The 27949-nt window shown below is 49.6% G+C and overlaps 1 protein-coding gene and 1 long non-coding RNA gene across 10 annotated transcripts in view; one reads left to right on the top strand and one right to left on the bottom strand.

The window, feature by feature from the left end:
- The window catches only part of LOC310831363, a 31893-nt gene extending 4199 nt beyond the window's left edge, over positions 1-27694 (top strand). For both annotated transcript variants that reach the window (XR_014557808.1, XR_014557809.1), the window contains exon 3: positions 17967-27694. This is a non-coding gene — a long non-coding RNA (uncharacterized lncRNA). The remainder of the gene's footprint in view (positions 1-17966) is intronic.
- Positions 424-27949, bottom strand: SRL (sarcalumenin). 8 transcript variants are annotated; one of them, XM_083711376.1, is made up of 9 exons: positions 27718-27936; positions 14765-16195; positions 11048-11146; positions 9086-9181; positions 7991-8026; positions 6572-6688; positions 4789-5022; positions 2255-4266; positions 424-2128 (listed from the first exon to the last, which is right to left on the bottom strand). In XM_083711376.1, exons 1-8 carry the CDS (start codon positions 27779-27781, stop codon positions 3455-3457), a joined length of 2889 nt encoding a protein of 962 aa, XP_083567502.1. In that variant the 5' UTR covers positions 27782-27936; the 3' UTR covers positions 424-2128; positions 2255-3454. The 8 variants fall into 8 exon arrangements, with proteins under 8 accessions (XP_083567502.1, XP_083567505.1, XP_083567504.1 ...); XM_083711379.1 differs by lacking the exon at positions 7991-8026 and having other exon boundaries at positions 14765-15249; positions 15300-16195; positions 27718-27934; XM_083711378.1 differs by having other exon boundaries at positions 424-2116; positions 2237-4266; positions 27718-27929.

The following is a 27949-nucleotide window of genomic DNA, read 5'->3' as shown; positions in this document are numbered from 1 at the left end:
GATTATTTTCCCAATTTATGACAACTATCACCCATTACTGAAATAAATAAGGACAGAACTATAGTGGAAATAGGTGGGTGCAGCACACTTAATGGAGTCAAAAGGATTAATTCAGATCCTCTGGTAGACCTGATAGGATAGTACTGAAATGAACAAAAAGCAGGGGAGAGCAGTATAACAGGAAAACACTTTCCTTGGGTTTTTAAAGTTCAGGCCTGCAAGTTTGATGAGAAGAGTGCTTACAATGTCATCATTAAGTAAAGAGTTGCCTCAAAGCCAGGTCTTGGCTCATCTTTTGTAAATAAAGCAACTAACCATGTTTGTGCATCTGAGAGCATCCTTTCGTTATTTGCTGGACCCCAAATTATTTTATCTACCAGCTCAAAGATGTCTTCTCTACAACAGAAACAAAGCATCAAGGAATGTGATTGGAAAAGATCAGAATTTATTAGAACAGCTGATGTACATGGTCTCTCCAAATACAGATTATTATTGTGAACCACTAACTGGAAATATATTACAGCTATGTAATTCTTTAAATGTATCTGTCCAAATTCCTGTTTAAAAGAAGCACACAACAGTGGATTTGATTTGGTTTTGGTAATTTAACCAAATGGAGAAGTCCACAGGCTCCCCCCCCCCCCCAATCAGTGGCCCACAAAGTTGCATATTCTCAAGACTGAGAAGAGACAGACTGGTAATGCTAGGAACCATCTTTTCTGGCTGATCCTCAGACAGTGCCAGTTTAGGTGGATGCCAAACTATTTCAGCCATGTTGTCAATGGCTAAAATTCCCCCAGAGAAATCACCTACTTAGTTTTCGGAGCTGAAGTTTCCACTGTTCTTGAAATACCACGTGATTGTCAGGTGCCAACAGAACATGTTGTTGTGAAGTGGGCACTACTCAAAAGAGACCCTGAGTGTAGATTTGAGGGTGGGGGAAGGGAAGGAGGGCAAGGCGGGACCTGGGGAGCCCTGGGATGTTTCAGTCCCAAGGGACCAGGAGGTTTTATTCAGTGCATTGGGCTGAATCGCCACCTTTCAGCACAGGTCAACAAGATTGTCGCTCAGCATTTCTCCCCACCTCCCAGCATCTCATTCCAGCAAGCAGCAGACAGCTGCACACCTTGATTCCCTTTTCTTTCAGCGCTACCACCAAATTGCAATTTCTGCTGTGTTGGGTGTCTGGTGTCATCCCAGATCCTACTGCCCCTCAGCAGCCCTCAAAGTCATGCCAGCAGACAAGACACATGTGCCTGTGGGTTATAGACCATGGGAGTGGCCATTGCATCCAATTTGTCACTTCAGACTTGCACCCCACACTGAACAAGTTGCTAAGCTAAGCGCATCTTGCAGAAAACAACCTTGTCTCATTGGACATGACCTGTAATATATTGATGCATAAGAAGAAAGGGGGCAAGAAAGATGAATGAAAACAATAAAGTCAAGTGGCAGAAGAGGAGAAGAGGGGAAACTCAACACGTGAGGATGAGAAAGGTAATGGAAGCGATGGGGCCCATCTGTTGGAGTCACTTGTTCCTCAGAGAACAAGGCAGTTTCAGCACACTTCTTTTTTTCCTCTTCCACCAGTTGTAGAGACAGATGCAGGACCATTTACAAGAACAGAGCATCTGATTGGGAAAAAGCACTGCAGGGTGGGAAGCAGTTGGTGATATGAGAAGGGTAAGAAGCTAATATACAAGAGAAGAATGGAGGAGGAGGTTGCAGCAGCAGCAACTCCAAGATATTGTGGGGTGGGGGGCTTTGCTCTGCGCTGACTCTTCCCCTAGCTGTTATCTGGTGCTGAGCTGCATTTTCACCTGCTGTCCATTTCCTCAAAACTTTCAATTTTCAAATACTTTATTTGGTGGGACAGCAAGTAAACTAATCCATCATGCTACCTTCATCTGCTTCACCTTTTCTTCTTCACTTCTGTCTTTCTCAGGTTGCTTAATTATACCTTTCTTGAACCTCCCTTGCAAGATTAATAAGGCATGCCAACATGTTATCTCAATGCTGATAACTGGCTGGATGTCATAATTGCTGCAGGCCCCCTTCACACTCAGAGAATATTATCATCAGGGTGTAAGGCCTGGACATCTCTGCTTACCACTCACTAACCTCATGTCTCCACAAAAAAAAAAATCCTTCCAGTAGCACCTAAAAATTCCTTCCAGTAGCACTTTTTTTTTTTTGTTTTGACTATGGCAGACCAACACGGCTACCTATCTGTAACTGGAACTCATGTCTCCACTTTGCGCTCAGCACTGCCATCAGCTGTGCTACCTAAAGGACTGCTTCTCCTATTTCACATACAAGAAAGCTGAGCTTTGTTCTAACTTAAGAAATAACCATTTGCAGCTAACCACAAAAATTTGAGGTTGAGGTGCAGGGAGGCAAATGAACAACTGGGAAGCTATAAAAGAAAAGATAGGCAAAGTCTAGCCAGTTTTTAATCCACAGTGAGAAACCTGGAAGGGTAAAGGCAGCGGCGGCAGCAGCAGCAGCAGCAAGAGGACGCTAAAGGGCCAGGAGATGCCTGGCAATCCTGGGTCTCAGATACCAGCCCCATCACCATGCCAAGTCCTAGCAAGTGAAGTGCTAAGACTCACAATTTTAAGCTTGTAGCAGCAGGTTTCTGTGTCCATGTACACACATACAAAGTAGCCTCCACTGCAAACGAGACTCCCCAAAGGCCAGGCTTCAAATGGCCTCTGCAGGAGCCGCTTGGATTCTGATGTGTGCTGGAGGATTTCTGTTTCTGAACCAGGTTTCCAAGAGAGTAGGAAGCTGCCTTCTTTTGGACCAGGCAGAATCCAGAGGAACAGCAGTCTGTAATCTTTCAGTTATGGGGCAGTAGGGGCACTGAACGCATTACAGGGGGAATGCTCAGATGCAGCTGAAGTGGGGCTTGCTGATGAAGAGTTAGAGATGGTGGCCTGCTGTGAGTCTCAAGCAGAATGCTGGTTATACATGTGGCGATGAATTCTGTGGTCCTCAATCCCAAGTGCAGCAGAGGGAGCTGGAAAAACTACATACAGATTGCGTGCAAGGGAGGGCCATGCCTGTGCTTCTCCTAATGTCAGGAGACCAGCCTCTTTTCGCCCTCAGTACTCTCATCCTTCCTTCCTCCTCCCTGCTTGCTCAGTACATGCAAGGGCCTATGACTGCCTCAGAAGAAATGGCCCCTCCATTGGACTTTCAGCTCGATACATGGCCTCCTACTTAGAATAACAGGTTAGATAATAAAAATCAGGAATTCACAGTGTTTTATTCTCTTCTGTAGGCTCACCCAACTTCCCTGCCACTGATGCCAGTGACTCCAAGTCCTCATTGCATATTAGCTCTTGCCGGTGTGGCACTCAAAGGGTTAACAGACCTTGGCTTCTTGGACAGATAAGACATAAGCTCATTCACCAACAGGAACACAGGAGTGGTTACACTGAACAGATTACTAATGTTTCTTGTAACGGTTCTTTGGAGTCTCGCCACAGCCAGTTGTGTCGCAGGAGAGGACGCTGGGTTTCTTCCCCAGGCCAATACTCCCCAAGAGCTCTGGCAGCTCATGGGTTATAGCCCTCTCAATCTTCTCCAGGAAACAGCCTCCCATGTAGGAACACTGCTGAGCAAGAAGCTTAAAGGAGTTGATAGGGTTGATCCCAAAGAAGTCCTTGTAAGCTTCACGATTAGGGAGGTCGAACTTGCTGACATTGGTCTTGGCCAGGATTGTTTTAAAGATGTAAAACTTGTCTGGATCCTCCACAATGTCCTTGAACACGAGCTCTCCATCGCTGAAGAAGGTCATTTTGTCCTTGTAGGTCTGCAAGTAGCGATCAACTAAGAGTGCATGGATGCGGACACGGATGGCATGTTGGCGGATAAAAGCAATCTTGTTCTCCAGCCTGTTTTCAATCACTTGGTTCAAGTCTTCTAGGAGTGAAATCTCCTCTTTCAAGAAGAGTTCTCTGTGGGTGTCGGGCTCGTAATCCAGGGGCCAGAAGGAGCTGACATAGACTCTGGGGGGCTCAGTGACGTTGATCAGTGGAGCCAGGCTCCAGAACAAGGCTCCGTAGACTCGCATGAGCTCTTGTGTAGCCAGGCTGTCAGCTTTGTTCAGAATTATCCTAATCTGAGATTCCCGTCCCTTTAGCTGGCGGAAAAGCATCTCCAGCTCTAGGCCCACATCCAGCTTTGTGGGGTCAAAAACTACAAAGATGAGGTCAGCTCTGTCAATGAACCACTGGCAGACGTCATTGAAAGGGTAGCCTGTAGGGGGAAGAGGAACATCAAATTAGAGTCCAGGAACTTTCTGACATCTGGCACATGACAATGATTGCCCAGAACCTATAGTGATACATCTTTGGAAACCCATGCTTCACTAAGGCAGGGATGTTCCTGGGCTCCAGCTCCCACCAACCGCAGCACCTGGGGTGACCAGTGGTCAGGGATGATGGGAGCTGTAGTTCAGAAACATCTGGAAGACTGCAGGTATAGCTGCCCTGCATGAAGAACCCCATCCTATTTGCTGTTATCCCTTGAGTGGATAGTTAGAGTGGAATGGAGAAAGCAAAGTTCAAAAGGGGAGGGATGCAATTCAAAAGCTTGGCCAAACTGTGAAGTCGAACTGATGTACAGTACATACTGCAGTAAATGCTAATAACTATCAATAATAAAATATTGATATCTCATTTGACTATTGACAATGCTATATGAATTTTGTGGTTGACCAAAAACTCAAATCGAAACACCTAAAGACCCTCTGAACATTAAGACATAATAGGGCTTTACCTCGTTCCTGCTGCTTCCGGTTTTCAATGATCCCCGGTGTATCCACAAAGGTAACCCTTTCCAAGAGCTTATGAGGGACCTCAATCCCTATCAGCTTCTCCAGAAAGTTCTGACCAAATTTCTCAAGAGGTGAGAAAGAGCGTGTGCTGTCCGCAGCCATCACAATGCCTTCAATGGTCTTGAGCTTGGGGCCATGCATGATGACGGTGAACTCTGAGGTGGTGGGTTCAGCTCCTGTTCAAGGAGAAAGCAAAACAAAGGCCACACTCACACATCTGGCAAAAAAAAGCAGTTAAAATCTCAGCTCCCTCAAAGCCCAACAAGTTCACAACAGAGGAAAACAACCCTATTCTCCCTTCCGAAACTCTCTTATCAGTGCTTATGCTAAGCAGACAAATGGTTTCATTCCTTGCTCCTGGCTGATGACCGTGACTTCAGAATACATCCAGATGGCTTAAAATAAATAGCTTCTTGAAGATGTTAAATGATTATCAAATCAGTATTCATTGTCCCAACTTCTGCCACACTCAAGGAAGAGGGCAATTCCCTGCTCTGTTTCGCAGAAACCTGGGTAGCTATAACACTACCACTCATTCTGCTGACACAAAGGAAGATAGTACAGCTCAGACAACCAACTCCACTCTGGGGACCACATTTTTGCTGCAGTTTCTAGAGCTGTGCTTAGAAGCATTTTGCCACCTGGTCCAAGCTGTTCAGCATCGTATGCAGAAAAGGAACCCCCAAACCGCTGAGCTTGTTTCATCTTGCTTAGAAATTTCATTTAAATAGAAAGCATTGCTTGTTGGGAATCAGAGAGAAAGGAAGCCCCAGAGGGTAGTAGGAGGTGGGGAGGAGAGAACACTGAAAAGGTCACTCCTGCTCAAACTAATTGGCTCCATGCAGGGAAGGCAGAAAATTGCAAGTTCCCTTGGGCTTGCCAACTGTGGTTCTTGCAGTCAGGCAACCACCTGAGGAGGGAAGCCAGCCCGATGGGGAGTCTCCTGGCCTAGCCTGACCTGCTAAGCAGGGTGCACTCCAGAGAGGCAATGGGGCTGAGCTGGAAAAGCTGGAGATTGAAGCACAGCTAGCAGGAACTGTTGTTGTTGTTGTTGCTGCTGCTGCTCCCCCCCTCTCTCTCTCCCTCCCTCCCTCTCTCTCTCTCCCTCTCTCTCTCATACCTGGCTTGGCCAAGGCAGAGACTTTTTTCTGCATATGAGGCCTGGGCACACCAGGGAGCTCACTTGCTGGATCCTGACCACAAAAAGGTCCGTTCTGACACTACAGAGATTTTAACAACCCCTATGCTGTAGGGTGGAGGAGAAATTCAATTCAGTACATGTTTAAAGCCAAATCTATCAAATTCACACTTTACGAAACAATATGATAACAAACACAGCTATCCTCTGAAATGTGCACCTATCCAAGTTTTGTGACTCACCTTTCCAACCAAATCATGTCTATAAGAACACGTTATATATGAGAAAGTGCCTAACAAAGACAACTTTAGTGAAAATGACATACAAAAATGCATTAGAGCAGGGGAAATTGCTTGTAAAAATGTGAACATTTGTCAAAACTGCATATAAAATGTGTTAATTAGGAGAAATTTGCACTAAAATGCTGATGAATTTTCAAGAAGAAATTCCCATATTGCTGCAAAATGTGGAGAACTGGATTCAAGATTGAGAAAATTAGAAACTGAGAGAACAGAATTGGACAGCTCCTTCCATCCCTAGCAGAAAGGGACAGGTTATACAGGTGCCTAAGACTGCAGAGGTGCTACCTGTGTAGAGCTGGTAGGGAGTGTTATCCAGCCCCAGGAGGTAGTTTATCATGGTGGATTTGCCAACACTCCATGGTCCCAGGAATAGCACCATCGGCTTGGAAGTGATCTCTCCATCTGCAAGGGGAAAGCAATAATACCACAGGGTGATTTTTTGTTTCTCCTTAAGCAGGAAAAGCTCAGGTGTGTCCTTGAAAAGATTCCAGTCACCTCTTAAATAACTACCTGGACCCATGCCCCCAAGCTCACAGGAACATTGCCCAGCCTAAACAGCCATTTCTTGAGGCAATCAGTGCAAGCCAGGGATGAAGGCATCACAACCTACACAGAGTGGGTAGGGTGAGGCATCACAGTGCACACACAAGCTGCTCACCTGCCATCACCCTCCACAGTCTCCAAAAGCAGGAGCAGTCCAAGCAGATGGGAACTCTTAGCCATGCCAGTCCTCTCCAGGGTTGCCCAAGCCCCTGCTGTGGCCATGGCAGGGCCCTTCAGTTACATTAAGATTTTTTTAAATGAACGTTTTCAGTTGGTATCTTACTCTGGATAGATTAAATCAGGTCTACATGTGCTGGAGATGTAAAGCTGCACATGCTGCTCTTACACACATATTTTGGCCATGCTGGAGGATAAAATCCTTCTGGGCAGTTGTATTAAGTAGCATTGAGAGCATTACAGGAGGCTTCTGGGATATAAAAGAGATCATGTAATAGAGAAATAGTAACATATTTCTGATCTGACAATTAGTTATCATCAGAGAAAAATAAACACACACACCCTACAGACACTTAATGATTGGATTACAAAAGAATGTTTTAATTGTAAAGTTGATGGACCATGTAAGAGGGGAGGCAGGCAAGTGGATATAGATAGATAGATAGATATAGATATAGATATAGATATAGATATAGATATAGATATAGATATAGATATAGATATAGATATAGATATAGATATAACAAAATAGAGGAGGATGCTGAGCCACAAATATCACTAGAAACACTGTGATAACATTGTGTACTCCTTTCCATTTCCCCTTGTATCTCTCTCTCCCTTTTCTGAATAAACAAAAGTACAGTATGTATATTTCATATTAAGTTTGCATTGGTATTTACTTGGTTTGTTTCTGTACGTGCAGATTTAATGATAGTAATAAGTTGCTGCTGCTGTTGTTTGTTATTTAACAATAGCCTGTTTAGCTCAGCCAGGCAGGTAGGTGGTCTACTGGTGATGGTGCAGAAGCCACCTTAGGCAACCAAAGAGGCACAAGGGGTGCGTTTTCCTTCTGGTCCAGCAAGAGGGGCTGCTAGGCGCAGCAAGGAGGTGGGGGAGATGTCTTGTGACACTTCCTTGCTCAGCAGAGAGAGGCTGCCTGAGAGGAGCCGTGCTCACATGCAAGTGACAGGAAGCCATACCCACCTGTGGCTGAGGAGCCCAAGGTGCGTCCAGGGTAAGCTGTTAGGCAGGAGAGGACAGGGCCAGGGGGAGAGAAAAGGCAACGTGAGTAGGGAAAGGCTCAAGGAAAAGGGATGCTTGGTTAGGCTGGTATCAATCAAGAATTGAAGATGGGCATTGGCATTCTCCGAGGAAGGATGCAGCGCCAACGGATCTTTCCCCCCGCCCTATGAAAGAGGCTGGAATCATGATTCATGATCCACACAGTAACACAAGAAGGAGCTCATGCATCAAAGACCTCTTTTCCACAGGGTTTAACATGCAAATCCTATCCCAGTTTTGTTGGGAGGATCATCAGCCCCTCTGCAGTCTGATGGATTTCACAGAATCATAGAGGTTGGGTACCCCCAACCTCTAATCCAACCTCTCACAATGCAAGAATCACAACTAAAGTATCCCTGGCAGATGGTCACCCAACCTCTGCTTAAAAGCCTTCAAGGAAGGAGATCCCACCTTCCCAGGGAGTCTGTTCTACTGTTGAACAGCTCTTACTGCCAGAAAGTTCTTCCTAGTGTTTAGCTGAAATCTCCGTTCTTGTAACTTGAATCCGTTGGTCCGGGTTACAAGAAAGGAGATTTTGAAAGGGCATCTGCTCTCCTTAGCCTTTTTCACATGGGCTTAAAGTACATTGAGAATGGAAAGACCAGCACAGTCCACAGACCAGAGATGTATCGGCTGTCCTGGAGAAACCCGAGGCTGGCAAAAGGAGAAAGGAATTTTAGGGGGAACGGACACTAAATGGTGGGGGGAACACCCTACTGAGAAGGTGCTCAGTGGTTACAGAATGCTGTGGAAGGGGGAATAGAATGAAGTACCCAGAAGGGGGGCATGTCCAGAACAGGAGCATTCCACACTGCAACATTTTGTTGTAGGTCCTGCTAGTAAGTTTCTACTTCTGATTCCAGCAGCACCATGGCCTTCTAAAATGCTGCAGTGCAAGATGAGACCCCTTTGGGCTGAATGTTCTGCCTCTCCACTTCCCTCCTACCTCACAAGATTGGCCACGAAACATGGCAGCCCATCAAAACATAAAAGTGGTGCCCTGAACACAACCCTCACCTGTGATTTCATGCTGCCGTAGTTCGTTATACTTGTAAGACTGCTCCAAGGGCTTGATAGAAGTGTGGTAGATCTTCCTCAGCCGCTGCAGTGTGCCTGCAATGAGAGAAGAGGCCAAGAGGAACATATCAAAGCAGAAACCAGACCGGCCTGTCCACCACCACAACCCCTTGCACCCAGTGCCGGGTCAGTGAAGTGGCCAGTGGCAGTCGGAAGCTAAATGTGCAGGCATATGAGGCAGGCGGCTCTCCCAGTTGGCCTTTCCCCTGTTACACACGCATGTTTTACCAACAACATTGCAAAGAAAGTGTGAGAGGATTTTACGTTTTCTTGAAATAGGAAGAGGCTGCTCCTTTTGGTGTGCAGGGCTGTTGGGGTGGTCCTTCTGGCAGGAGGAATAAGTGATGCCACTTGGCAACACCTTTGCTCTTCTTCCCCCATCTCCACCTCCTTTGCTCTCCCTCCAGGGGCTTCCCAGATCCTATGGGGCAGTTTCCTCACTCTACAGAGGAGCACCTGGCATTCATCTTCAGAGAAACAAGAGAACACACGGACGCCTCTGCAGCTCACTAGTTTTGGGTTCCCCTTTGGCAGGCTGGGTACATGCCTCCAAGGAATCTGACCTCTGCAGTCCATGTTTGCAAGATGCTCCAGCCTCAGAAAGAAAAGCTGACCCACACCATGCGGTGGGGTTTAAAGGGGAGCCTCCAGCCCAGGGCTCCTTCCCCTGCTCTCCTCTGATGGGGATGGCACTGCTGATCTAGCCAGGAGGGCTCTGAAAATGGGGTTTCCCTTGCAGAGGAGGACACCCAGTGGTGAGGAGTAGCAAGGGCAGGAGAGCCAGAGAAACCAAGAATGGAGGGGCACCAGCTCCCACTCTCCTGCACCTGCCAGAAGGAGGCAAATCAATCAGTTTATTCCGTGTGTGTGTGTGTGTGTTTCTGTGTTTGTGCACTTGGAGAAGGGTTGTTGTGGAAGACTGCGAAGGTTCAGTCCCTGCTATATCCAGGTTAGCAATGGAAGATAAATTTGTTTCAGTTTGCATTTAAAAGCAGGTCTATTAGATAAACACTTTCCGAAACCATGTGCAAACCAAAACACAGCTGTCCTTCAAAATTTGCACTTACCCGAATTTTTTTGATAAGGTTCTCCAATCAAGCAATGTTTACAAAAATGCATTATATACGGGGAAAGTGTGTATGAAGATTAAGATATTAATGAAAAAGGACACACACAAAAGCATATATTAGGAGAGGCTGCTTGCAAAAAGGTACATGGTAGTCAAAACCGCATACAAAAATGGGTTCATTGGGACAAATCCGTACTAAAAATCTGACAAATTCTAATTCAAACATTTAATTCAAAAATTGCTGCAAAGTGCAGAGAGTCAAAATAATGACTGGAAAAATGAAAAATAAAGAGAACCTAAAGTGATCCTTCTGTCCCCTCATCGGAAAACCTTGAGAGCTGCTGCCAGTCAGAGATGACATTATGGAGCCTGATGGACCACAGTGCCTGACTCATTAGAAAGCAGCCTCCTAAGTGCGTCTGTATCATCATTCCCTGCTATGGCCTGCTAGTCCTTCTTCCAGAGGACACTAGAAGAGGTCTCAGGCCCCTTCAAGAAGCTGGAAGAGGGAAAGTTTGAGAGCTGGTGATGCTGCAAGAGCTTCTGAGTAGGGAGCAAGCCCAGGAATAAGGCTCAGGAGAAGCAGACGCCTGATGGTCAGTGATGAGATCCTGGAGGCACAGATATGTGGTCCTGTGCAATGTGAGAGGGTGCTGTAGGAAAACAGAATGGACTGGGCCTCAGGGCCCTCTCTGGAGAAAGAGCTTGGGGCCCTGTCAGGCAGCATGGGCTACTTTGCAGATGTGCCCCACACAGGGTGTGTGCCCATCTCTCCCAGCACATCTTTGCATCCTCCCCCTCCCCACCACCAACCTGTCCCCTTCCACTGGTACCTGAATAGTCATCTGCAGGCTTCTCTTCCTTCAGCTTCAAGGTGCTTTCAATATGGGTGCGGTCCCTCCTGGCAGACTCCCCGGCATCCTCCGCCTCTTCTGCAGAAAGAGCAGAGACAGAATCACGGCCTGCAGGGAAGGTATCCAGGAGGAGGAGGGCTCAGTCCCAGCTCCCAAAGGGGAAAGGAAGAGGCTTTCCATGGTGCTCATCCAGGCCTTTGGCACGCGGTGAGGTTTCCCTTGTGCAGGCATTCCTTCCCCGCCCCCAACCCTGCCTCCCAAGTGGAGCTAAGGGGCTGGCAGCTGCCGGAGGGCAATCTTCTAAATTTAGATGCTGCTGCATCCTGACTTCACAATGATGGGCAAGGCGAGGGGGTCTCTCATGACAGGAATATCCTCTGACAGTATGCCATGCAACGCTTTCGGGGCCTTTCCAAATGAACTTGTTGATACACTGGAACAGAGACCATTTTAAAACGAAGTTGACACTCCTGTTGATTGAGGTTTTATATTATAAAATGCAAAATAACTTCATCACTTGAGAGCCTAACAGGGAATTTCAGAAGACGGCATTGCAGGCCTCCCACCTAACACTTAGCATCTGGACCGCACTTCTAAGCATGTCCCTTGTTTTCTCAATGAAAGTGCTGACTTCAAATTAAAAATAAATTTTCTATGCCACTGTGGGAAAAGAATGTGGCTCAATAAGGAATGCTGTGAAGATGGGAGACTGAAGCCCTTAAGGTAGAGACAGTGAAGATCTTACGGTGAAGACTGAGCTATTAAGAAGAATATTCAGGATGGTGATGCATTAACTCCTTTGACTGTTGGCATCTTACAACAATTATTGGATGAACAATTAAAAGAGATCAGAGCTGAGTTTGTTGAAATGGTAAATGAAAATGGACCAGAGAAGGATGACATAGAAAATGGAATTAAAGAAAACACAGAAGCTTTGGACAATGATTTTGATTAAGGATTGCCAGAACAGGAGAGGGAAATGGTAAAGTTGGAGGCAGCAGATTATGAAATGGATAAATCCTTCACACAGGTGTCTAGAGGAATGAAACAGCCAAATGGCAAAGTTATGATGTTGGAGGAGTGGAATGAAGCCATGGATGAAGAGATCAAGAGACATCCTGAGCTGGCAGAGATAGAATTGAGAGAGAAATGATTCTGTGCACAATTTGGAGTGAATTCAGAGTAAAAAGCTGCCAAGCCTCTGGCGCTTCTCTTGGAAAAAGAATGAAAGAAGTGGAAATGGAAGGTTTTTGGTTTTGTTTTGGGATGGAAAATAGCAAATAGAATTAGAAGATATGGAGCTGGGTGTAAATTAATGAATATACAATAAGTAAATAACAAAAAAATATTATTTTAACATATGACCACAGTGGAGAGACTCTTGGGTAAACAAAGACAACTAATTAGAGATCTTCTTTTAGACTTTTTGTGTGGAAAGGAAAATGAATGAATTTGAGACATTTTTATTATGATGATTTTAATCTATTATTATTTTCTATTATTATTTTATTTCCCTTCTCTCTCTCTCTCTCTCTCTCTCTCTCTCTCTCTCTCTCTCTCTGTCCTCTACTCTGGGCCACTATTGGATTATACACACATGAAGGTGATAGTAATCAGAGAAGGGAAGATCTCCCAGGGTGGGAGACTGGAGAAGAAAGGGATGCTCCCAGGTAAGAACTGGGAGGGTTCACCCCTTTCTGTGAAAGCCAAGAGTTAAGTCAGGGCTTTTTCCCAGCTGGAACTCACTGGAACTCAATTATAGCACCTCTCAGGTGGGCACCATTAACATTATAAGAGAACAAAGGAGGAGTTCATGGTGAGTTTTGGCACCTCTTTTTCTAGAAAAATAGCACTGAGTTAAGCTCTACTTTTGGGGAAGAACTTTGTACTTTCTTTTTCTTTTTATGCTTTGTTTTCATTTAGATTGGCTTGTTTTTTTTTGTAATGTATTATGAAAAAGCTATACATATGAAGAAAAATACAGCTACCGGTACATGGCAGGAAGCCCATGCACTTTCTTTGATGCAATTCACACTCCACCTCAACAGGGGCAGGGGGTTCAGCTGCTCCCCCAGACAGTGAGAGGCTTCTTGAAGGGGTCCTTCCTGGTGCCACCCTGACAAAGTGTGTTTGGCCACATGGTCAGACAACTGGCAGCATCCATAATTTTCAGATGCTGGGTGGAATATAACTTTCATGAAGTATAATAATGCAGCCAGTCACATGTTAATAAACAGCCCACAAAGTTTGCCACCCAGTTGTGTGACTGCAGCCTAGATTCCCTTTTGTCTCATCCTCCCATCATGCCTCTGTGGTCCAAAATGCCTGTCCCAGTTCCTCCTCCGCTCCTGAACCAATTCCTTCCCATGTCACTGGGAGTCACTGGAGCCCTGCCTCGTTGCTGGGCCTGACTGAATAGGCCCCGTGGCGCAGGTCTGTGGTGCCAGCTGGGAGCGGAGCCCAGCCTACCCCACAAGGCAGCCGATAGCTGCAGAGAAGACTTTTCTGGTCCCCAAATAGCCACTGGATACAGCTCTGGTTACACTTTGGCATCAGCTGTGTGTTCAAGAGCAGCATTAACAAAGGGAAGCTCCTTCTCGCTTCCTGCCCCCTCCCTCAAGGGCAGGTGATCAGATGAACATTCCTGGCATGGAATTTATTCCAAGGAACACCCCCTCCTGACAGTCATGCCAGCAATTAATTGCCTCTAGAGGGTTTTTCAAAACCTTACTGGTCGAAGCTGCGGGGTGGGGGGTGGGGGAGGGCTTTCTTTGTGCAGTTGGGGGGGGGGGAAACATTGTGTGGATTTAAAATCAACGTGGTGAATTTATTTAGCTTATTTGTCAATATGCTGGAGAAAATCCTTTGAGTTCAGGAACCCCCTCCCTCCAAGCGACAGGCCTTCAGGCAACATGCCAGAGAATTAAAATTATCCTTAGACTTCAAGACTTCAAGTCTGTCAACCATTATTGTACAGCATCTTGTTTGCATGCTTCATTTTATTATTATTGTTATATAAAAATTATTATTCATGTTGCTGCTTTGCTGAATTAAAAAAACCCACAGACCATCTTGGATTTTTGCATCATTATAGCAAACTTGAACTGGTTTTGTATTACCGTATTTTTCCAAAATTAAGAAATTAATATTTTAAACATTCCATGTATAAGAAGACCCCCAATTTTAAACATTAAAAATTTGGGGGAAAATATTGTTTTATATACGGAAAAATACGGTATTTTCTGCAGAAATGCTGAACTGGTTGCCTCTAGACCACAACCCACACAGGACCACTTGGTAACCTACCCCATACAGCTGAGGCTTTAAACTAGCAAAAAAGGCACTGTAGATTTTGCATCCAACAGAAGGGGAGAAAATGTAGAAGCACATAGCAAAACGGTGAGAACACCTAGAGGGACAGAGGCCCACCACCCTTGCTTTCTTTAGATCTGCACTTAAAAATGCAAAATGCCTTTTGACCCAAAGCCTTCTCTGAAGCTTCTTGGGCAGCTGCTTCTCTCCTCACTCCCTCCCCTTCACTGTCCTGCGCTGGTGAGCAAAGGCATTGGGGTAGGGGGCAAAGGGGGTGGCTTGACAGCCAGGGTAGGTCTGTTGGGAATATTGTGTATGGGAGCTGTTTTATTTAGCCCTACAATATGGCACGAAGAGGGCTGGAGCCTCTCCAGGTGAACTGACCAGCGGTGGAAGTAGCTGGAGGGTTGCTGTGAGGTGCTGGGCTAGTGGCAGGCGGGGCTGGGTGGGCTTGCTCAGAGGATGCCCCCTCGTGACCCCTGAGGGTGTCTTCATTGCTGGGAGGAGTGGGCATTGCTTCTGCTTCACTGGGGGCTCCCTCTTGATGCTGGAGGTGGGTGTCAACCTCAGGGTCAGGTGTCAGGCTGGGATCTCCTGGCTCCACTTCACCCATGCCTTTCCCTGGGGAAGCCCCCTCTTCCCCCTCCTCTGCTCTCCCCTCTCTCTCTGATGGGGCAGGACCCTCTTCTTCTCCTCCTATTGCATGGGCCATGGCTGCTTCTCCAGCCAAGGCAGTAGCACCCTCTTCTGTCGCTTCCACTGTGCTGTCATCTTCCTGTGACTGAGGGCCTTCTTCCTCAGCCGCATCTTTCTGAGAATTGTCTCCTTCCTCAGCTGCATCTTCCTGAGAATTGTCTTCTTCCTCAGAGCTGTCTTCTTCCTCAGCCGCCTCTTCCTCAGAATTGTCTTCTTCCTCAGCCGCCTCTTCCTCAGAATCTTCTCTTTCCTCAGACTCATCTTCATCAGAACCTTCTCCTTCTTGTAGGCTGGTATCCCCCTCCCTGGCCACTGTAGCCCCTTCTTCTCCCTCCTCCTCCTCTGCATCAAGCTGCCCAGGACCATCCACTGTCTCCTCCTCTGCTTCTTCCTCACGGGGGCTGGTGTCCTCTTCTTCCTCAGACTCTTCTTGCCCCTCTAACATGTGGGGCTCCTGTGGCGCCCTGCCTGGTGCCCCCAAGGTGCTCACTGCAGGGGAGCCATCACTAAAGTGTCTTTCCACAGAGGTAGCTCCATCTTCACTGCCCAGGTCAGCAGTGATGTTGTCCTCCTGAGCAGAGGACGACTCCTCTCTGGTCTTGACAGGGGGCTGAAGGAGGCTCTGAGAGGGGGCCCCACTTCCGCCTGGGGCAGCATCTTTGGCAGCTCCCTCTGACTGGGCCTGCTCACTCTCTTCAGCCTCCTCTCCAGCCAAAACATCCTCCTTGTTGACGGCGAGATATTGCTCAGGTGCTTCCCTTTGCCCATCCGTGTCATGCCCTTTGTCGGGGGCATTCTGTGGTTCAGCAACAGGGGTTTCCTTTTCTTTCAGACCCTCATCTTCCAAGGAGCTGGTGTCCAGTTCAGCTGCTGCCTCAGTGGAGCCATCAGCACAAGGGCTTCCTTCCACACCTGTGCTGGCTTCCTCCTGGCTGTCTAAGGGCCGGAAGGGAATTCCTGTCCCAGGTGGGATGGCAGCGGTGGCAGCAGCAGCAGCAGCAGCAGAGTCTCCATAGAGCAGCTTCTCCTTCTCTGCCAGGCTTGGGTCTCCGGGCAACAAGCCTCCTTCGGCAAAGGTGGCAGAGTCTTCTGTGCCATCCGGGGCAGAGACTTGCAGGTCTAAATAGTCAGAACATGGTCAGTCAGTTTGATCTGTGCTCAGCCTGCCTCCCTCCTCAAAACGGCCTGCGTGGTTCACTCGGGGCACACGATTTGCACACGTGGCTCTGCATAAAGCCGCAGGCAGAGCCAGGCTGTTCCCTTTCCTATTAAAGGGATGTTGAAACCGATGCGCATTTTGAGGAGGCTTTTATAAATACATTCTTAACCCTGTCCCAACTACCAGGCTTGGAATCCAGCTTGCTTTTCTTGCTCCTATCAATAAACTGGGTGCAAACTGATGCTGGTTGGAGGGAATATAGCTTGGGTTACACACAGGCAAACCCTGAGCAAGCCTAAGCCCCGGCTGGCTGGCCCTTTCTTTCTGCTGGGCTTCCTGCCTTCCTAGGCTACAAGTACAGAAGGAGAAAAGCCAAGGAAGGAGAGGAACAGCTTGGGAGGGAGAAAGCAGCTGCCTTTAAATACTTTTTGAAGGTTTTAGCATATCCCAAAGTACCATGTAAAGCTAGGAATCACCAAACACTTTGTGTTTCCTCTCAAAGTTCATCTTCTGTGCTCCAGAGGTTTCCTGCTCTCCTTTTCCTTCTGTTGGGGGCTAAGGAAAGCTGGGCAGAAAAGGAGACAGAGGCCATGGGGTTCAGTTGCCTCCTTTGCCAGCCTCACGTTTGCGTTGATCTGATGGCACTGATCCTTCCAAAGTAGCTAGTTTACAGTTAAGGAGTCCAAACCCACCTGCCTCTCTCTGTGTGAACCCAGATCAGTCTCTGTTGTTTGAACATGCTGGCAGTGGTACACCACAGAGAGGCAGGGCTCTCTCCAAACAGCGCAGGCAGAGCTGAAAACGGGAACTGACTCACAAAATCTCCCGAGCCTTGTGGGATGTTTCACATGTCTGGATGCAAATGCTGGCAATGAAAGTTCTTCTTTACTGGTATTGCATCTTCCTTCTCACTCCCACTCCACAGAGCACACCCAAATACAGAAGAGCCCTATTATTATTATTATTATTATTATTATTATTATTATTATTATTCCTTTCCCCCAAATCCGGGACTCAAGGCAGCTTACACCAATTAAAACAGCACCAACAAAATACAAAAAGCTAAAAACATGTAAAAGATAATTGTTAAAAGTAATTAAACTCAAATAGAATTAAAATAATATGGAAAGGAAATCTTCTAAAATGCAGATAGAAAAATGCAGCACTATTAAAAGCCCTTTCTTCTAAAAACCTTAGTCAGTTCCCAAAAACCTGTTGAAATAAAACAGTCTTCACCTGCCAACAGAAGGACATGAGGGAGCCAGCCTGGCTTCTCCAGGGAGGGAGTTCAAAAGTTAACTGGGAGTAGCTACCACCGAGAAGGCCCTCTCCCGCTTCCCCACCAAGTGTGCCTGGGAGGTTAGCAGGAGAAGAGTACCCTCCTGAAGATCTCAGAGCCTGGGCGGGGTCATTTGAGGTAACCTGGACTTAAGCCGCATAACCACCCTTGTTAGCTTGTGTCAGGAAAGAGACCGGGAGCCAATGGAGCTACTGCAACAAAGGAGTCACCTGCTCCGGTTTCTATCCGCGGCATCTCTAGCTGGGCTGGTGGACATCCTGGTGAGCCACAGCCAGGGAATCAGTGTGGACCAAAGTGGGTCAGTACAGGGCAGTTTCCTATGCTCCTAATGGCAGTTGCCCCCAGACACTGGGGCGGCCTCCCTAGTAAGCAGTGTGAACCAGTAGTTCAGGTTAGCCAATCATTTCCTTGTGTCTCGGTTGCCATTGCAGGAAAACATGAGCCGAATTCGGAACACAGCCCTTATGCCATCCATAACAGGCCTCAACTGTCCAGCTGCTTTGACTGAGTCTACTTCCCTCTTCTCCAAGTCAGGGTCCCTGCGCCAGGGAAAGTGGTGAGTGAATCTGGCCAGCATCCCAGGAGTTGTGTGGGGGAGAGAGAAGGGGTCACTTGTGCTCTCCATGAGCCTCCCACCCACCACCATTTCTTATTGACCTGAAATGGATGCCTGAAATTCAGCAGACCTCCATTGAAAACAGCAGCAAGTTAGAGGGATAATTCTCCCTCCGCACCGGATGTCAGGGGGCAGGTCCCATTTGCCCATGCAAAGCTTTTCCTTTGTGCAGGGTATGTAGCTGAAGGCCACCCACCCCTGTCAGCTGGGGGAAGGCCCCAGGCCCCAAGCATTGGCCAGCCTCTCTGAAAGGCTTTGGAATCATCGAATGGAAAAGTTGGAAGGAACCCCAAGTCCAACCCCCTGCAATGCAGGAATCTCAACTCAAGCATCCACGGCAGACGGCCATACAACCTCTGCTCAAAAACCTCCAAGGCAGAAGGCTGCCTCCCTGCCTGCCTTGGAGAGGCCTGGCTCTCTTATATTAGAATATAAAAGGCACAACAACACGGTGTAAACATAATGACAATGCTTTGCTTTTGCTTATTAGAAAGAGAGACCTTGGCTGCTTCAGTGTGCGCCCAAATGCAAAAGGGATGCCCTCTGACCCTCATAGGTCCATGGTTCTTCCCAGGAAGTGTCGCTTGGCCTGGGGTTCCTCCTCTTTCTCCTCCTCCCCCCCCCCGCCCACCAAAGCTTTGCCCAGGAAGAGGTTGCGGGGATGATTGCAGGGGGAGCCATGGGGCTCAGACCTGTACATGAAGAGACCAGGGGCATTTGCCCAGAGACAGGTGGGCTGTGGTGTTTTGGAACTAAACAAAGGGAAGAACCTCAGTGGTTGGTTCCCTGTGGAGACCTCAATGGTGAAAGACCTGAGGAGCTCCCTTGGGGGGCTGGACTCAGGTGGGAGCTCCTGGCCCCTCACTTCCTGTGACCTTCACAGCCTTATATAAAGAACCCTCCTTGCCCTCGCTGGCCCCAAACTGGAGGCCTCCAACTATATCGAGCACTGAATTCTGCTGACCTGCAGATAGTTAAGGGGTGTTTGCTCTGCAGCAAAACGGGCTGAAGGTTATGGGCTTAACACCCAAGCAGCCTCCCTCATCGGCTAAAAATACCACTGGCAACTGGGTGGGGGGGTGCCACTGCTGCTACAAACCACAGAAACTCCCTTCATGGCTCCTGCCCCTGCCTCCCCGTCGCCCCCACAACACAAACGCACACACAGAGAAAGGTCTTGGAAGTGTCTCCATGGAGAGGAGCCCAGCAGGACTTTGGATGTAGGAGAGAGGCCTCATTCCTTTCCCTGTGGGTGAGGGGCAGAGGCGGTGGCAGGCTGGGTGGGTGGGTGGCAGGTGGGGGCAGGAGCCCCTCCAACGCATCGCACAAGCCTGTTGTAAGCTGACACCCTGGGATGCCTCTTGGACATGCCATACAGTACTGTATGCGTGCCGCACTAAGGGAGCCGAGGACGCCGAGAGCCGCCGAGAGCACGTCAAGAATGCCAAGTCTGCTGTGGCAGGGCAGATTCCAGCCCAGGACCCTGCAGGAGGAAGTGGTGACGGAGCCTTCTGGGTGGCGAAGTCGCAAGCAACAAAATGTCTCTGTGGCCTAGGAAGCAAAGGATGTCCAGGGTCAAGCCTCAGACACACGTACCAATCCCACCAAACGGCAGCAGGCAGAGCAGCAGCCAGGTGAACCAGAGAGTGACGTCCTGTCAGCCGGCAGGCAGCTACCTAGACACCTCATGCAAAGATTTCGGCTGCAGGCACATGACTCCAGGATTTGCCCAAACAGAACCCCCCAAGAGCAAGCCACAGCCCTCCACAGGCTCTCTCTGACATGATGGCATTAATCTGGCCCTCTTTATCAGCATACATCTAAAAACTAATGAAACAGTGGCTCAGCCTAGAGAGCAAACTTTTTCCAGGTGTTGTAACCGACTATCCCCAACAGAGCTGTGACGGGAGAGGAAGAGGGGTGCCCACCTAATGCCCACACAAGGCAGGGCTACGATGAACAAAGAGGGCAGCGAAGAGGATGCCAGCCCTCCACAGCAAGCTAGAAATAATGTGTGACGTTTGCCCCATAATAGATCCGGATAGCTATAGCTCTTGCCCCACCAGCAGCTGCCCCTCCAGGAGGTCCTCTGCTCCCCCAACCACCAGCTGTGGTGCTTCTGGATAACTCTGCTCTGGCCACTGCTCCCCTCCTGTCAGGACCAGCAGCCAACCTGGCCCCTGGGAGGGTCCTTGGGGGTCCTTCATCTGAGCACAGTGCTCCCTCTGCAGTCAGCCCATCACCCTCACAAGGTCAAAGGCCCACCTGTGATGGGGAAGCAAAAGGGAGTTTCCCACCTGTCCTTGTTACTGTCTGCTCTTCCCTGTGTGATTCCTGCCTGCTGGGCCTGGCTGTTACCCTTCCTCCTCGTCCTCCATTTTCTCAGAGAACCCGCACTCCCTCCATGCCTGCGGAGGTGGAAATCCCTTGCCTTCTGGGCACTCCCAGCACCTGACAGGCTCTGAGCCAAACCTCTGGCCCTCTTCCCACCCTGCCTCTGGCAAGAGGCCCTGCTTGCTGTCTGCAGCCCTGGGAATGCTGGAAGCCCCATCCCTCCAGAGAAGTGGTGAGGCCGCTGGGCACGTGGAGCATGGTTGGCTGGCAGAGAGCTCTGCTTTGCTCTGCAATAGTCACCATGCAAGTCTGCCAAGTTTTAGGCTGACTTGAAATGTGTGCTGGAACCCAGAGCTTTGGGCCACTTTGGCCAGTGTCATCCCCCCTGATGAGAAGCCAGCTGCCACGCAAGAAGAGGGACACTAGCCGCCACCCCAGGAGCAACCAGGACCCCCAGGGGTCCTTCCCCTGGAGTTGCTGGCTGGTTGGGGATCCCAACATGGCAAGGCCTGCAGCTACTCAGCCTCTGGGTCAGGACTCCTACCCTTCTGTTTTGGTTTGGACAACAGAACAGAGCAACCCCTGAGGCACTTGCAGAGAACTGAAGAGACAGGACTCTGCACTCGGTGCCCACCAGCCAGCCATTGCAAGCCCCCCTTTTTCCCTCTCCAAGATAATAGAAGCATAGACTTGTAGAGTCAGAAGGGACCCCCAAGGGTCATCTAGTCCAACCCCCTTCAATTTAGGAAACTCAGCTAAAGCATCCATATCAGATGGCCATCCAACCTCTGAGGGAATCTACTCCATTGTCCAACACGTCTTCCCCTGATAAAGCTCTTCCTAATATTTACTCGAAATGCCCTTCCTTGCAAGTTGAATTCATCTACTTAGGTCCTCCTCTCTGGAGCAGCAGGAAGCAAGCTTGCTCCATCTTTCACGGGGCAAGATATTTGAAGATGGCTCTCAGCACCTCGTGGTCCTTTACTGCGAGGCGAAGGGAGTGGGAATAGCTGGTCTTGTTCAGAACAATAGTGAAGCAGTGAGTGTAAACCTGCCTGGGATGCACGTGCTTTCCCTTTCCCTTTCAGCATTCACACGTAGCACACGAGCATTCAGCAATGTCCCAGGTTAAAAAGAAGACCCTGGTCCTGCCGACTTCTGCGAAACTGCAGCCGCCAAGACGCACCCTCTAGTGGCCAAATGCAGAGTGGCGGGAGGCCAAGGAATGTAATGCTGGATTCCGCAAGTCCCGAATCAAAGGTGCAAACTTTTGAGCAGCATAGATCTGCACTGTTGCCTGGCAAAGAGAAAAGATTCCTGGCTCCCACCCTGGTTCCTCCTAGCCTCTGAAAATAGCCCAGCTCTAAACCTGGTATCGCTCCTGTTTTCTTCAGTCCTCCAGAATGGCTGCCGCTTTGAAGAGTGGATGGACTGCACACCTGGTTAAATGCCCAGCTGGCTGCCCAAGCAAGAAAGGCGTTTTCCTTGCCTGGAGAAAGTTACCAGGAGAGAACACACGCAATACACACCCCTTCTCTGTGTCCTTTGGTGAGCAGTTAGGCCTCCAAAGTGGCAGGCAGGTCGCCAAGACTTACCCCTGGGCACAGGCAAAATGTGAGCTTGTTTTGAAATCCAAGATATTTGATCCCCACATAGGACAGCTGCATATTCCTGCATTGCAGGAGGTTGGACTACATGATCCTCAGGGTCCCTTCCAACTCTACAATTCTGTGATTTAATTCTTTTAAGAGGTACCACACCTTTTTAATAACTGTTTGATGGCCTTGCTGCTGTAGGCTGCTAAGTACTGGAGATTTTGGGTGAAATGTTTAAGAGAAGGTGAAGAGAGAGGAGGAGAAAGAGAGACACATAGAGAGAGAGAGAAAGAGGTGTGGACATTGGGGATATATCTGTAGAATAGGGCACAGTCGGCCCTATTAGTTCAATGAAGGACACCTTTCATGAAGTTCCCACAATGGTCTCATATTCCAAAAGTAAATGAAGTCGCATAGCTCCTCCACTAAACAGAGAGGTTTGCGTTGCAGATGGTGTGTGCAAATTTAGGGACCTTGTGAAAGCATGCAACCCCCCCCCCCAAAAAAAGCCTATTAGTGGTTACTTCTATGATGCTCACTTTTCTGTGCTAACTGTGAGCAATCTTAAAATGAAAATATGCAGGGAAAGGGCCCGCTGGGTGATTTGTAAGCCAATGCAAGAAGGAAATGCCACATGACTATCTCAGCTGGAGTATTGCTGCAGGAAAGGAACGAATGTCCCCATCATATGCACGTCTCCAGCTATTGTAAGGGGGGCAGAGAAGAGGCAATGGCAGACTCTTCCATGCTGTAGAAGAGAAAAGTTGAAAGTACCACTTATTGCATTGGCACATACGTCTCCTTGGCTTATAATATTTGAAACCTTTTATTGTTTTCTAAAGAACAAATGAAGAAGAAGTGTTCTCAGGTTCCAGTGAAGCTGGTGGTGAGCTTGGGTTGTGTGATTCTGCCCTGTAGCTGCTGCTGGGGATGGAAGAGACACAAGGCAACCCCGATCCTTGCGTGAGGAAAGGGCAAAGTTCAGTTCCTCCAGGAGGCTGAGCCTTTGTCTCCCTGACTCTGGAATAGAGGAAAATGGGCCAAACGTCTGGAAGAATGACCTCACCCACCCAAAAGAACTCTTGGTGGCCGCCGCAAGCTGAACCTCCAAATCCAGCAACGTCCCTTGCTTGGGAGCAGTGTAAAATACTCATAAGTTAGAAGGAAATACTGTATTTCAGTGCAAGTTGCAGTTTGGGGGGTGGCACTTCCCTCTCTGGAAAGCCAGCTCAGCTCTGCCAGATGCAGCCTGCTGGCTGATGGACAGAGGCAGAACCATTGCTTGAAGTGAAACTCTGGGGGATCCTGTTTAGTTTTCCTTGTAGATAAGAACACTGGGAGCACACTGGTTGGCCAGGATGCCACCGGCCAGTAGCTTCCTCATGCAAAAGAGATGCATGCAGAATGGGGAAGGAGGAGGCGCCTGGCGGAAATTCTGCCTCCTGTTCTCCTGGGACTTTGGGATCACAGCTGCTGGCTTTGATCACTGGCTGATGTTCACACATTCTCATTGCCAGCTACCCAGAATCCTGTTAGTATGTGTTGCTCTAGTAGGTCCCGCTCTCTTGATTTTTGCCTTACAGGCCTCACCCTCCAAAAGTATTCTGGTTGCTAGACAAAGGTAGTGCCAGAAAGTGCCCCAATTCTTGCACACAGACCCCACCTTCCTTGCTTGGGTACATCAATGGCAAAGAGGGGGGCTTTGTTTGTTCCATGCACACACCGAAAAAGCAGTTCTTACCAACCCCAAATCCTGCAACGATCAAGTCTATTTACATTCACTCATTCCCTGTGGTTCAGAATATGAAGAGGAAGGGCATGGAGAAGCGCCCAAGTTAGAAACTTGCTTCTTCTGCTTCATACAAGAGGAGCTGCAATCCACACCAAGGTGCTCATGATGAAGTCACACAGCTCCTGCTTCTCCTAAGTGGAAACTGTTGGACCATCCCAGCAAGGGGAGAGGAGGGAGGGGGGGAGGGAGGGAACGACAGATGCTGTGGAAAAGAGCTCCTGCACAAGCAGCAGCAGAGAGCGGACAAGGGTCCAGGCTCCGCACTGCCCAGTCTCTCTCTAGGGCCCTGCCTGCCTGCCTGCCACCCCCCTTACAGGCTCTCCCTCCCGCAGACTCGGCAGGCTTGACTGAGCACCTGCAGTGTGGCCTCTAAACCTCAGTAAAAGAAACCTGGGAGCCCTGGATTTCTTCGCAGCCATGCCAAGGCCCCAGCGCTTATTACTGGCTGTGGCTGGGTAACCCCAGGCGGGATAAATATAGCTCCCTTGCGCCTGCTGGGCTGCTCAGGTTCCATTGACCAGTCTCTGCAGACATCCTCTCTGCAGCTTGAGGGTGAGGGTGGCAGCCAGCTGCAAACTGGTCTGCAACACAGGAGGTTCCTGGACTTGGGCTGCATCACAAATGCACCTCCCACTTCAGTTTCCAACTGCCTTCCAGTCAAGCCCCCTCACCCCTTTCCTTTTGAGACCTCATTGGGCTTCCGAGTTACTATGCAAGGAAATCGATGGTCAGAAGTGCAAGTTGGCATTAGGCCTCGAAAGTTCTCCAGAGAGAAGGCAGAAGGGAAGGGAGGGTCACTTCCACTGCAAGAGGCATTTTGAATTAGGGGTGCAACAGCCAAGACCTTCCCAAATATAAGCAGCTCCACGAATGTTATGGGGGAGGGTTGTGCCTTTGCAGCCCAGAGGCATCGTGGCTTTCTCAAAAGGCAGAAAGAGAGCACCATCTTTCCTGGGCTGCGATCAAGTCTTAGAGGTTGTGGGCCGTGGCTGAGCCTAGTGACGCAGCAAACATCCCAACTCTTACTAACTTGTGCATTGCTACAGGATCTGAGATTATTCCATAAAGGTGAATCCAGCTGTTTCTGTTTTAAGCAAGAGGTGGGAATAAAATGAAGGGAAGGGCTTCAGATCTCAGCTGGATGAGTCCGCCAACACCTGGGCTTGGGCCTAGCCGAGGGGCAGGGGGGCAGCTACCCCCCTAGATCAAGGAAACAATAGAAATACTAAACTAACTGACCAATCACTTCGGTTCTGCCGCCCCCTCCCCCGAACAAAAATCCTGGCTATGCCCATGCACCTGGGTGAAGGTAAAACCCAATTGAGCAGCTGAAAAGGGCAGAGAAGTTGGCAGGCGATGGAAGAAGCCATCTTCTTCTGCAAGAAGGTGGGAAAGAACAAGCTCAGAGGCAGAGGTGAGTGAGCAATCCCTCCAGACACTGCTGGGCTTCCATCATCTTCTCTGGCCAGGGCTGGTGGGAGTCTCAGCCCAACAACTGCCACCACAGGTGGGCTGCATTTGGCCAGGAATGTGACCTCCCATCAGAGAATGAAGTCCAACAAGACCAGAAAGGACCTTGAGTCAACAGGGAGAGCGGATACAGCGAGGCGGAGGAGGATGGAACTGCTGACAAAGACCCTCAGAGAACCTGAAAATCACAGCAGCCTCTAAAATACAGGCAGGGAGCCTTTTGCCAGAACCAAGGGAGAGAGCAAAGTCTTTGCTGCCCTTCCTGCCTTTGCACCAGAGGAACTGGGAAGCGGCAGAGCCAAGCGGCACCTCAGGCCCATCTCCTCCCAATACTCCACAAACGATGCACAACACTTCCTCAGAAGGGAAACTCAAAACACAACAACTAGGAACAGAGAACGGTGCAGACCTGGGACTCTGCTCCATCAGACTCAAGCTAAAGGCAAGGCTGGCTGGTTGGCTTGCCGGGGGGGTCAGGCATGGAGCAGGACCACCTGGGTACTCACTGGGGAAAGCGAGGCTGCTGTTGGCTGGAGGGGGAAGCCCAGGAGCCCAGCCCCAATTGCACCAGGAAAGAAGGCAGCCTTGGCCCTTCATCTCCATTCATCCCCTCTTACTTCCCCACTGTCTGCAGAAGCGCCAGGCCAGGTAATGCAGGTAGCTCAGGTAGGGCAGCCCCCCCACCTCCATCCCTGCAGCTGAAGGGCCACAGGCGTTTATTCCTTGAAAACATTCCTTAAGTGCCTCTCATCAAAAAATTCTAGGGCTCTGAACAAAGTGTGAATAAAATCAATTCACACAGCATATAAATACAATTTCAAGCCAACAATTAAGCATAACGAAATACAGCAAGACAAAAACCAACCCTGAAAGCTAAAGACAGGATAAGCACGGTTCTGAGAACACCCGTCTACTATCCAAAACACCAAGCAAACAGGGAGGTCTTTGTGGGACACCCAAAAAAATGGCACTCCTGTGCAGGGCAAGCCAGTTCCATACAGAAGGGCATTCTAAAGCCAGGATGCCAACCCAGAAGGCCAAGGGTATTCATGGGAGCAAGACAGGGCCTCTCAAGAGCATTTCACTGGCCTGGGAAGAGGCCGTGCCAGCCTTCCTGCCAGCCCCCAGCCCCTCAACAGGCCCCCAAGCCAGGGACACTCAGGACTCAGCCCTGAAAGCTGTTTTCAATATACAGACAAGGGCAAAATGGGCTCAGCCAGTGTGACCTGATGGCACACCCCAAGATACAGAGGGGGGAATCATCTGGGATACAGAAAACCCAGGGGGAGACTGAAAGAGCTGGTCCTCATGGGTGCCTGGCCTTGCTTCTCTGCTCCACCTGGGCTCCAGTTGCAGGTGAGCATCAGCTCAGGTCTTGGCTCAGATGCAGACACCAGGATCACCAGGAAGCTCTGTGTGCCCTTTGCCCACTTCCAGAGCCCACAAGATAGCAGGAACCTTTGCCAGGGGGCAAAGAGAGGGTCACCATCAAGCTCCAGAGCAGATTCCAAACCAGGTGCAATTCGGGGGCTCAACGTGTTTGTGTGTATGTGTGTTCTACAAGGTCCAGCAGAGCCATAGCAAGGGCACCCCGTGCCCCACAGAAAGTGGGAGGGGAGGGGGATCCCCAGCCCCCCACTAGTCCCTTTTGTTCTTGAGAATGACAAAGGATGTCCTTAAAAGGAGGCAAATCCGCAGCCCTGGCTCCTCCGTGACAGTGCGAGGAGGCAGCAGCTGAGCTGGCCGTGGCAGGGAGGGGGCTTGGGGGGTCCAGTTACACGCCTGTTTCCATACTTAGCCATCCTGTGGCAGCTGGGCATATAGCGTCCAGCCTGAGAGACCAAATTAACTCAAGGGCAACCAAGGGGAACGCTGGCAGGCGGGCACACACACTCTCCACCGACAGGTCCCCAAAAGAGGGGGGGAGCTGAAAGCAGCACGAGGGCACAGCACTGCAGTGGCAGGATGCCCGCCCCAGAGCCAACCTTCTACTCTGGCGCGGAGAGAAGCCAGCCAGTCACCTTCTCTTTCCACCAGTGCAGGCCAGGTGGTCCAGCAGCAAGTCCACACTGCAGCTGTCCTCAGGTGGCTCCTTGGGCGCTGGCAGGGGGTGGTGAAGGAGGCCTGCCAGCTTTGCCCCCCCTCCAGCCCTCCCTCTCCAGAGACAGCATGCCTGGCTGGCTCCCAGGGGGACAGGCTGAAAGGCACCCACATCCTCCTGCACACCCACCCGGCCCCTGCCTAACGCTGCAAGGCCACCCACAGCCCAGAGATTCTGTGCCACCAAGCTGTGGCCCATTACAAGGGGGGGAGGGCAGAGCGGAGGCCAGGGGTGCAGGAGGGAGACCCGGGAGGGGGTAGGACAAGCCTCTTACCTGCCCGTGCCCCAAGGAGCAGGATCGGGGCCACGCAGCAGCAGAAGAGCCTCAATCCATGCATGGTGGTGGCCTGGAACTGCCTCTCCTTCCACCCCTCTGTCTCTGCCGCGGAGGCTGTGGAGCAGGCAGCTGGCCGGCTGGGCTGCAGAGGGGCCTGCACAGATGGTGCCTGGAGCTGGACTGCCCGAGGCCCCTCCCTGCCCGGCCACTTCAGGCCCCCGTGTCAGTC

Source organism: Podarcis gaigeae, assembly GCF_964106915.1.
Source record: "Podarcis gaigeae genome assembly, chromosome: 14".
NCBI lineage: Eukaryota > Metazoa > Chordata > Lepidosauria > Squamata > Lacertidae > Podarcis > Podarcis gaigeae.
Note: the sequence above shows the minus strand (reverse complement) of the source record. Positions and strands in the feature narration are given on the sequence as shown.

Coding starts and splice junctions, on each gene's coding strand:
- SRL (XM_083711376.1), bottom strand. CDS start 27,781: ATGCATGGATTGAGGCTCTTCTGCTGCTGCGTGGCCCCGATCCTGCTC. Junction 16,196..27,717: donor GCTCCTTGGGGCACGGGCAG/GTAAGAGGCTTG, acceptor CTGACTATTTAG/ACCTGCAAGTCTCTGCCCCG. Junction 5,023..6,571: donor TCCCTACCAGCTCTACACAG/GTAGCACCTCTG, acceptor CTCCTTGAACAG/GAGCTGAACCCACCACCTCA.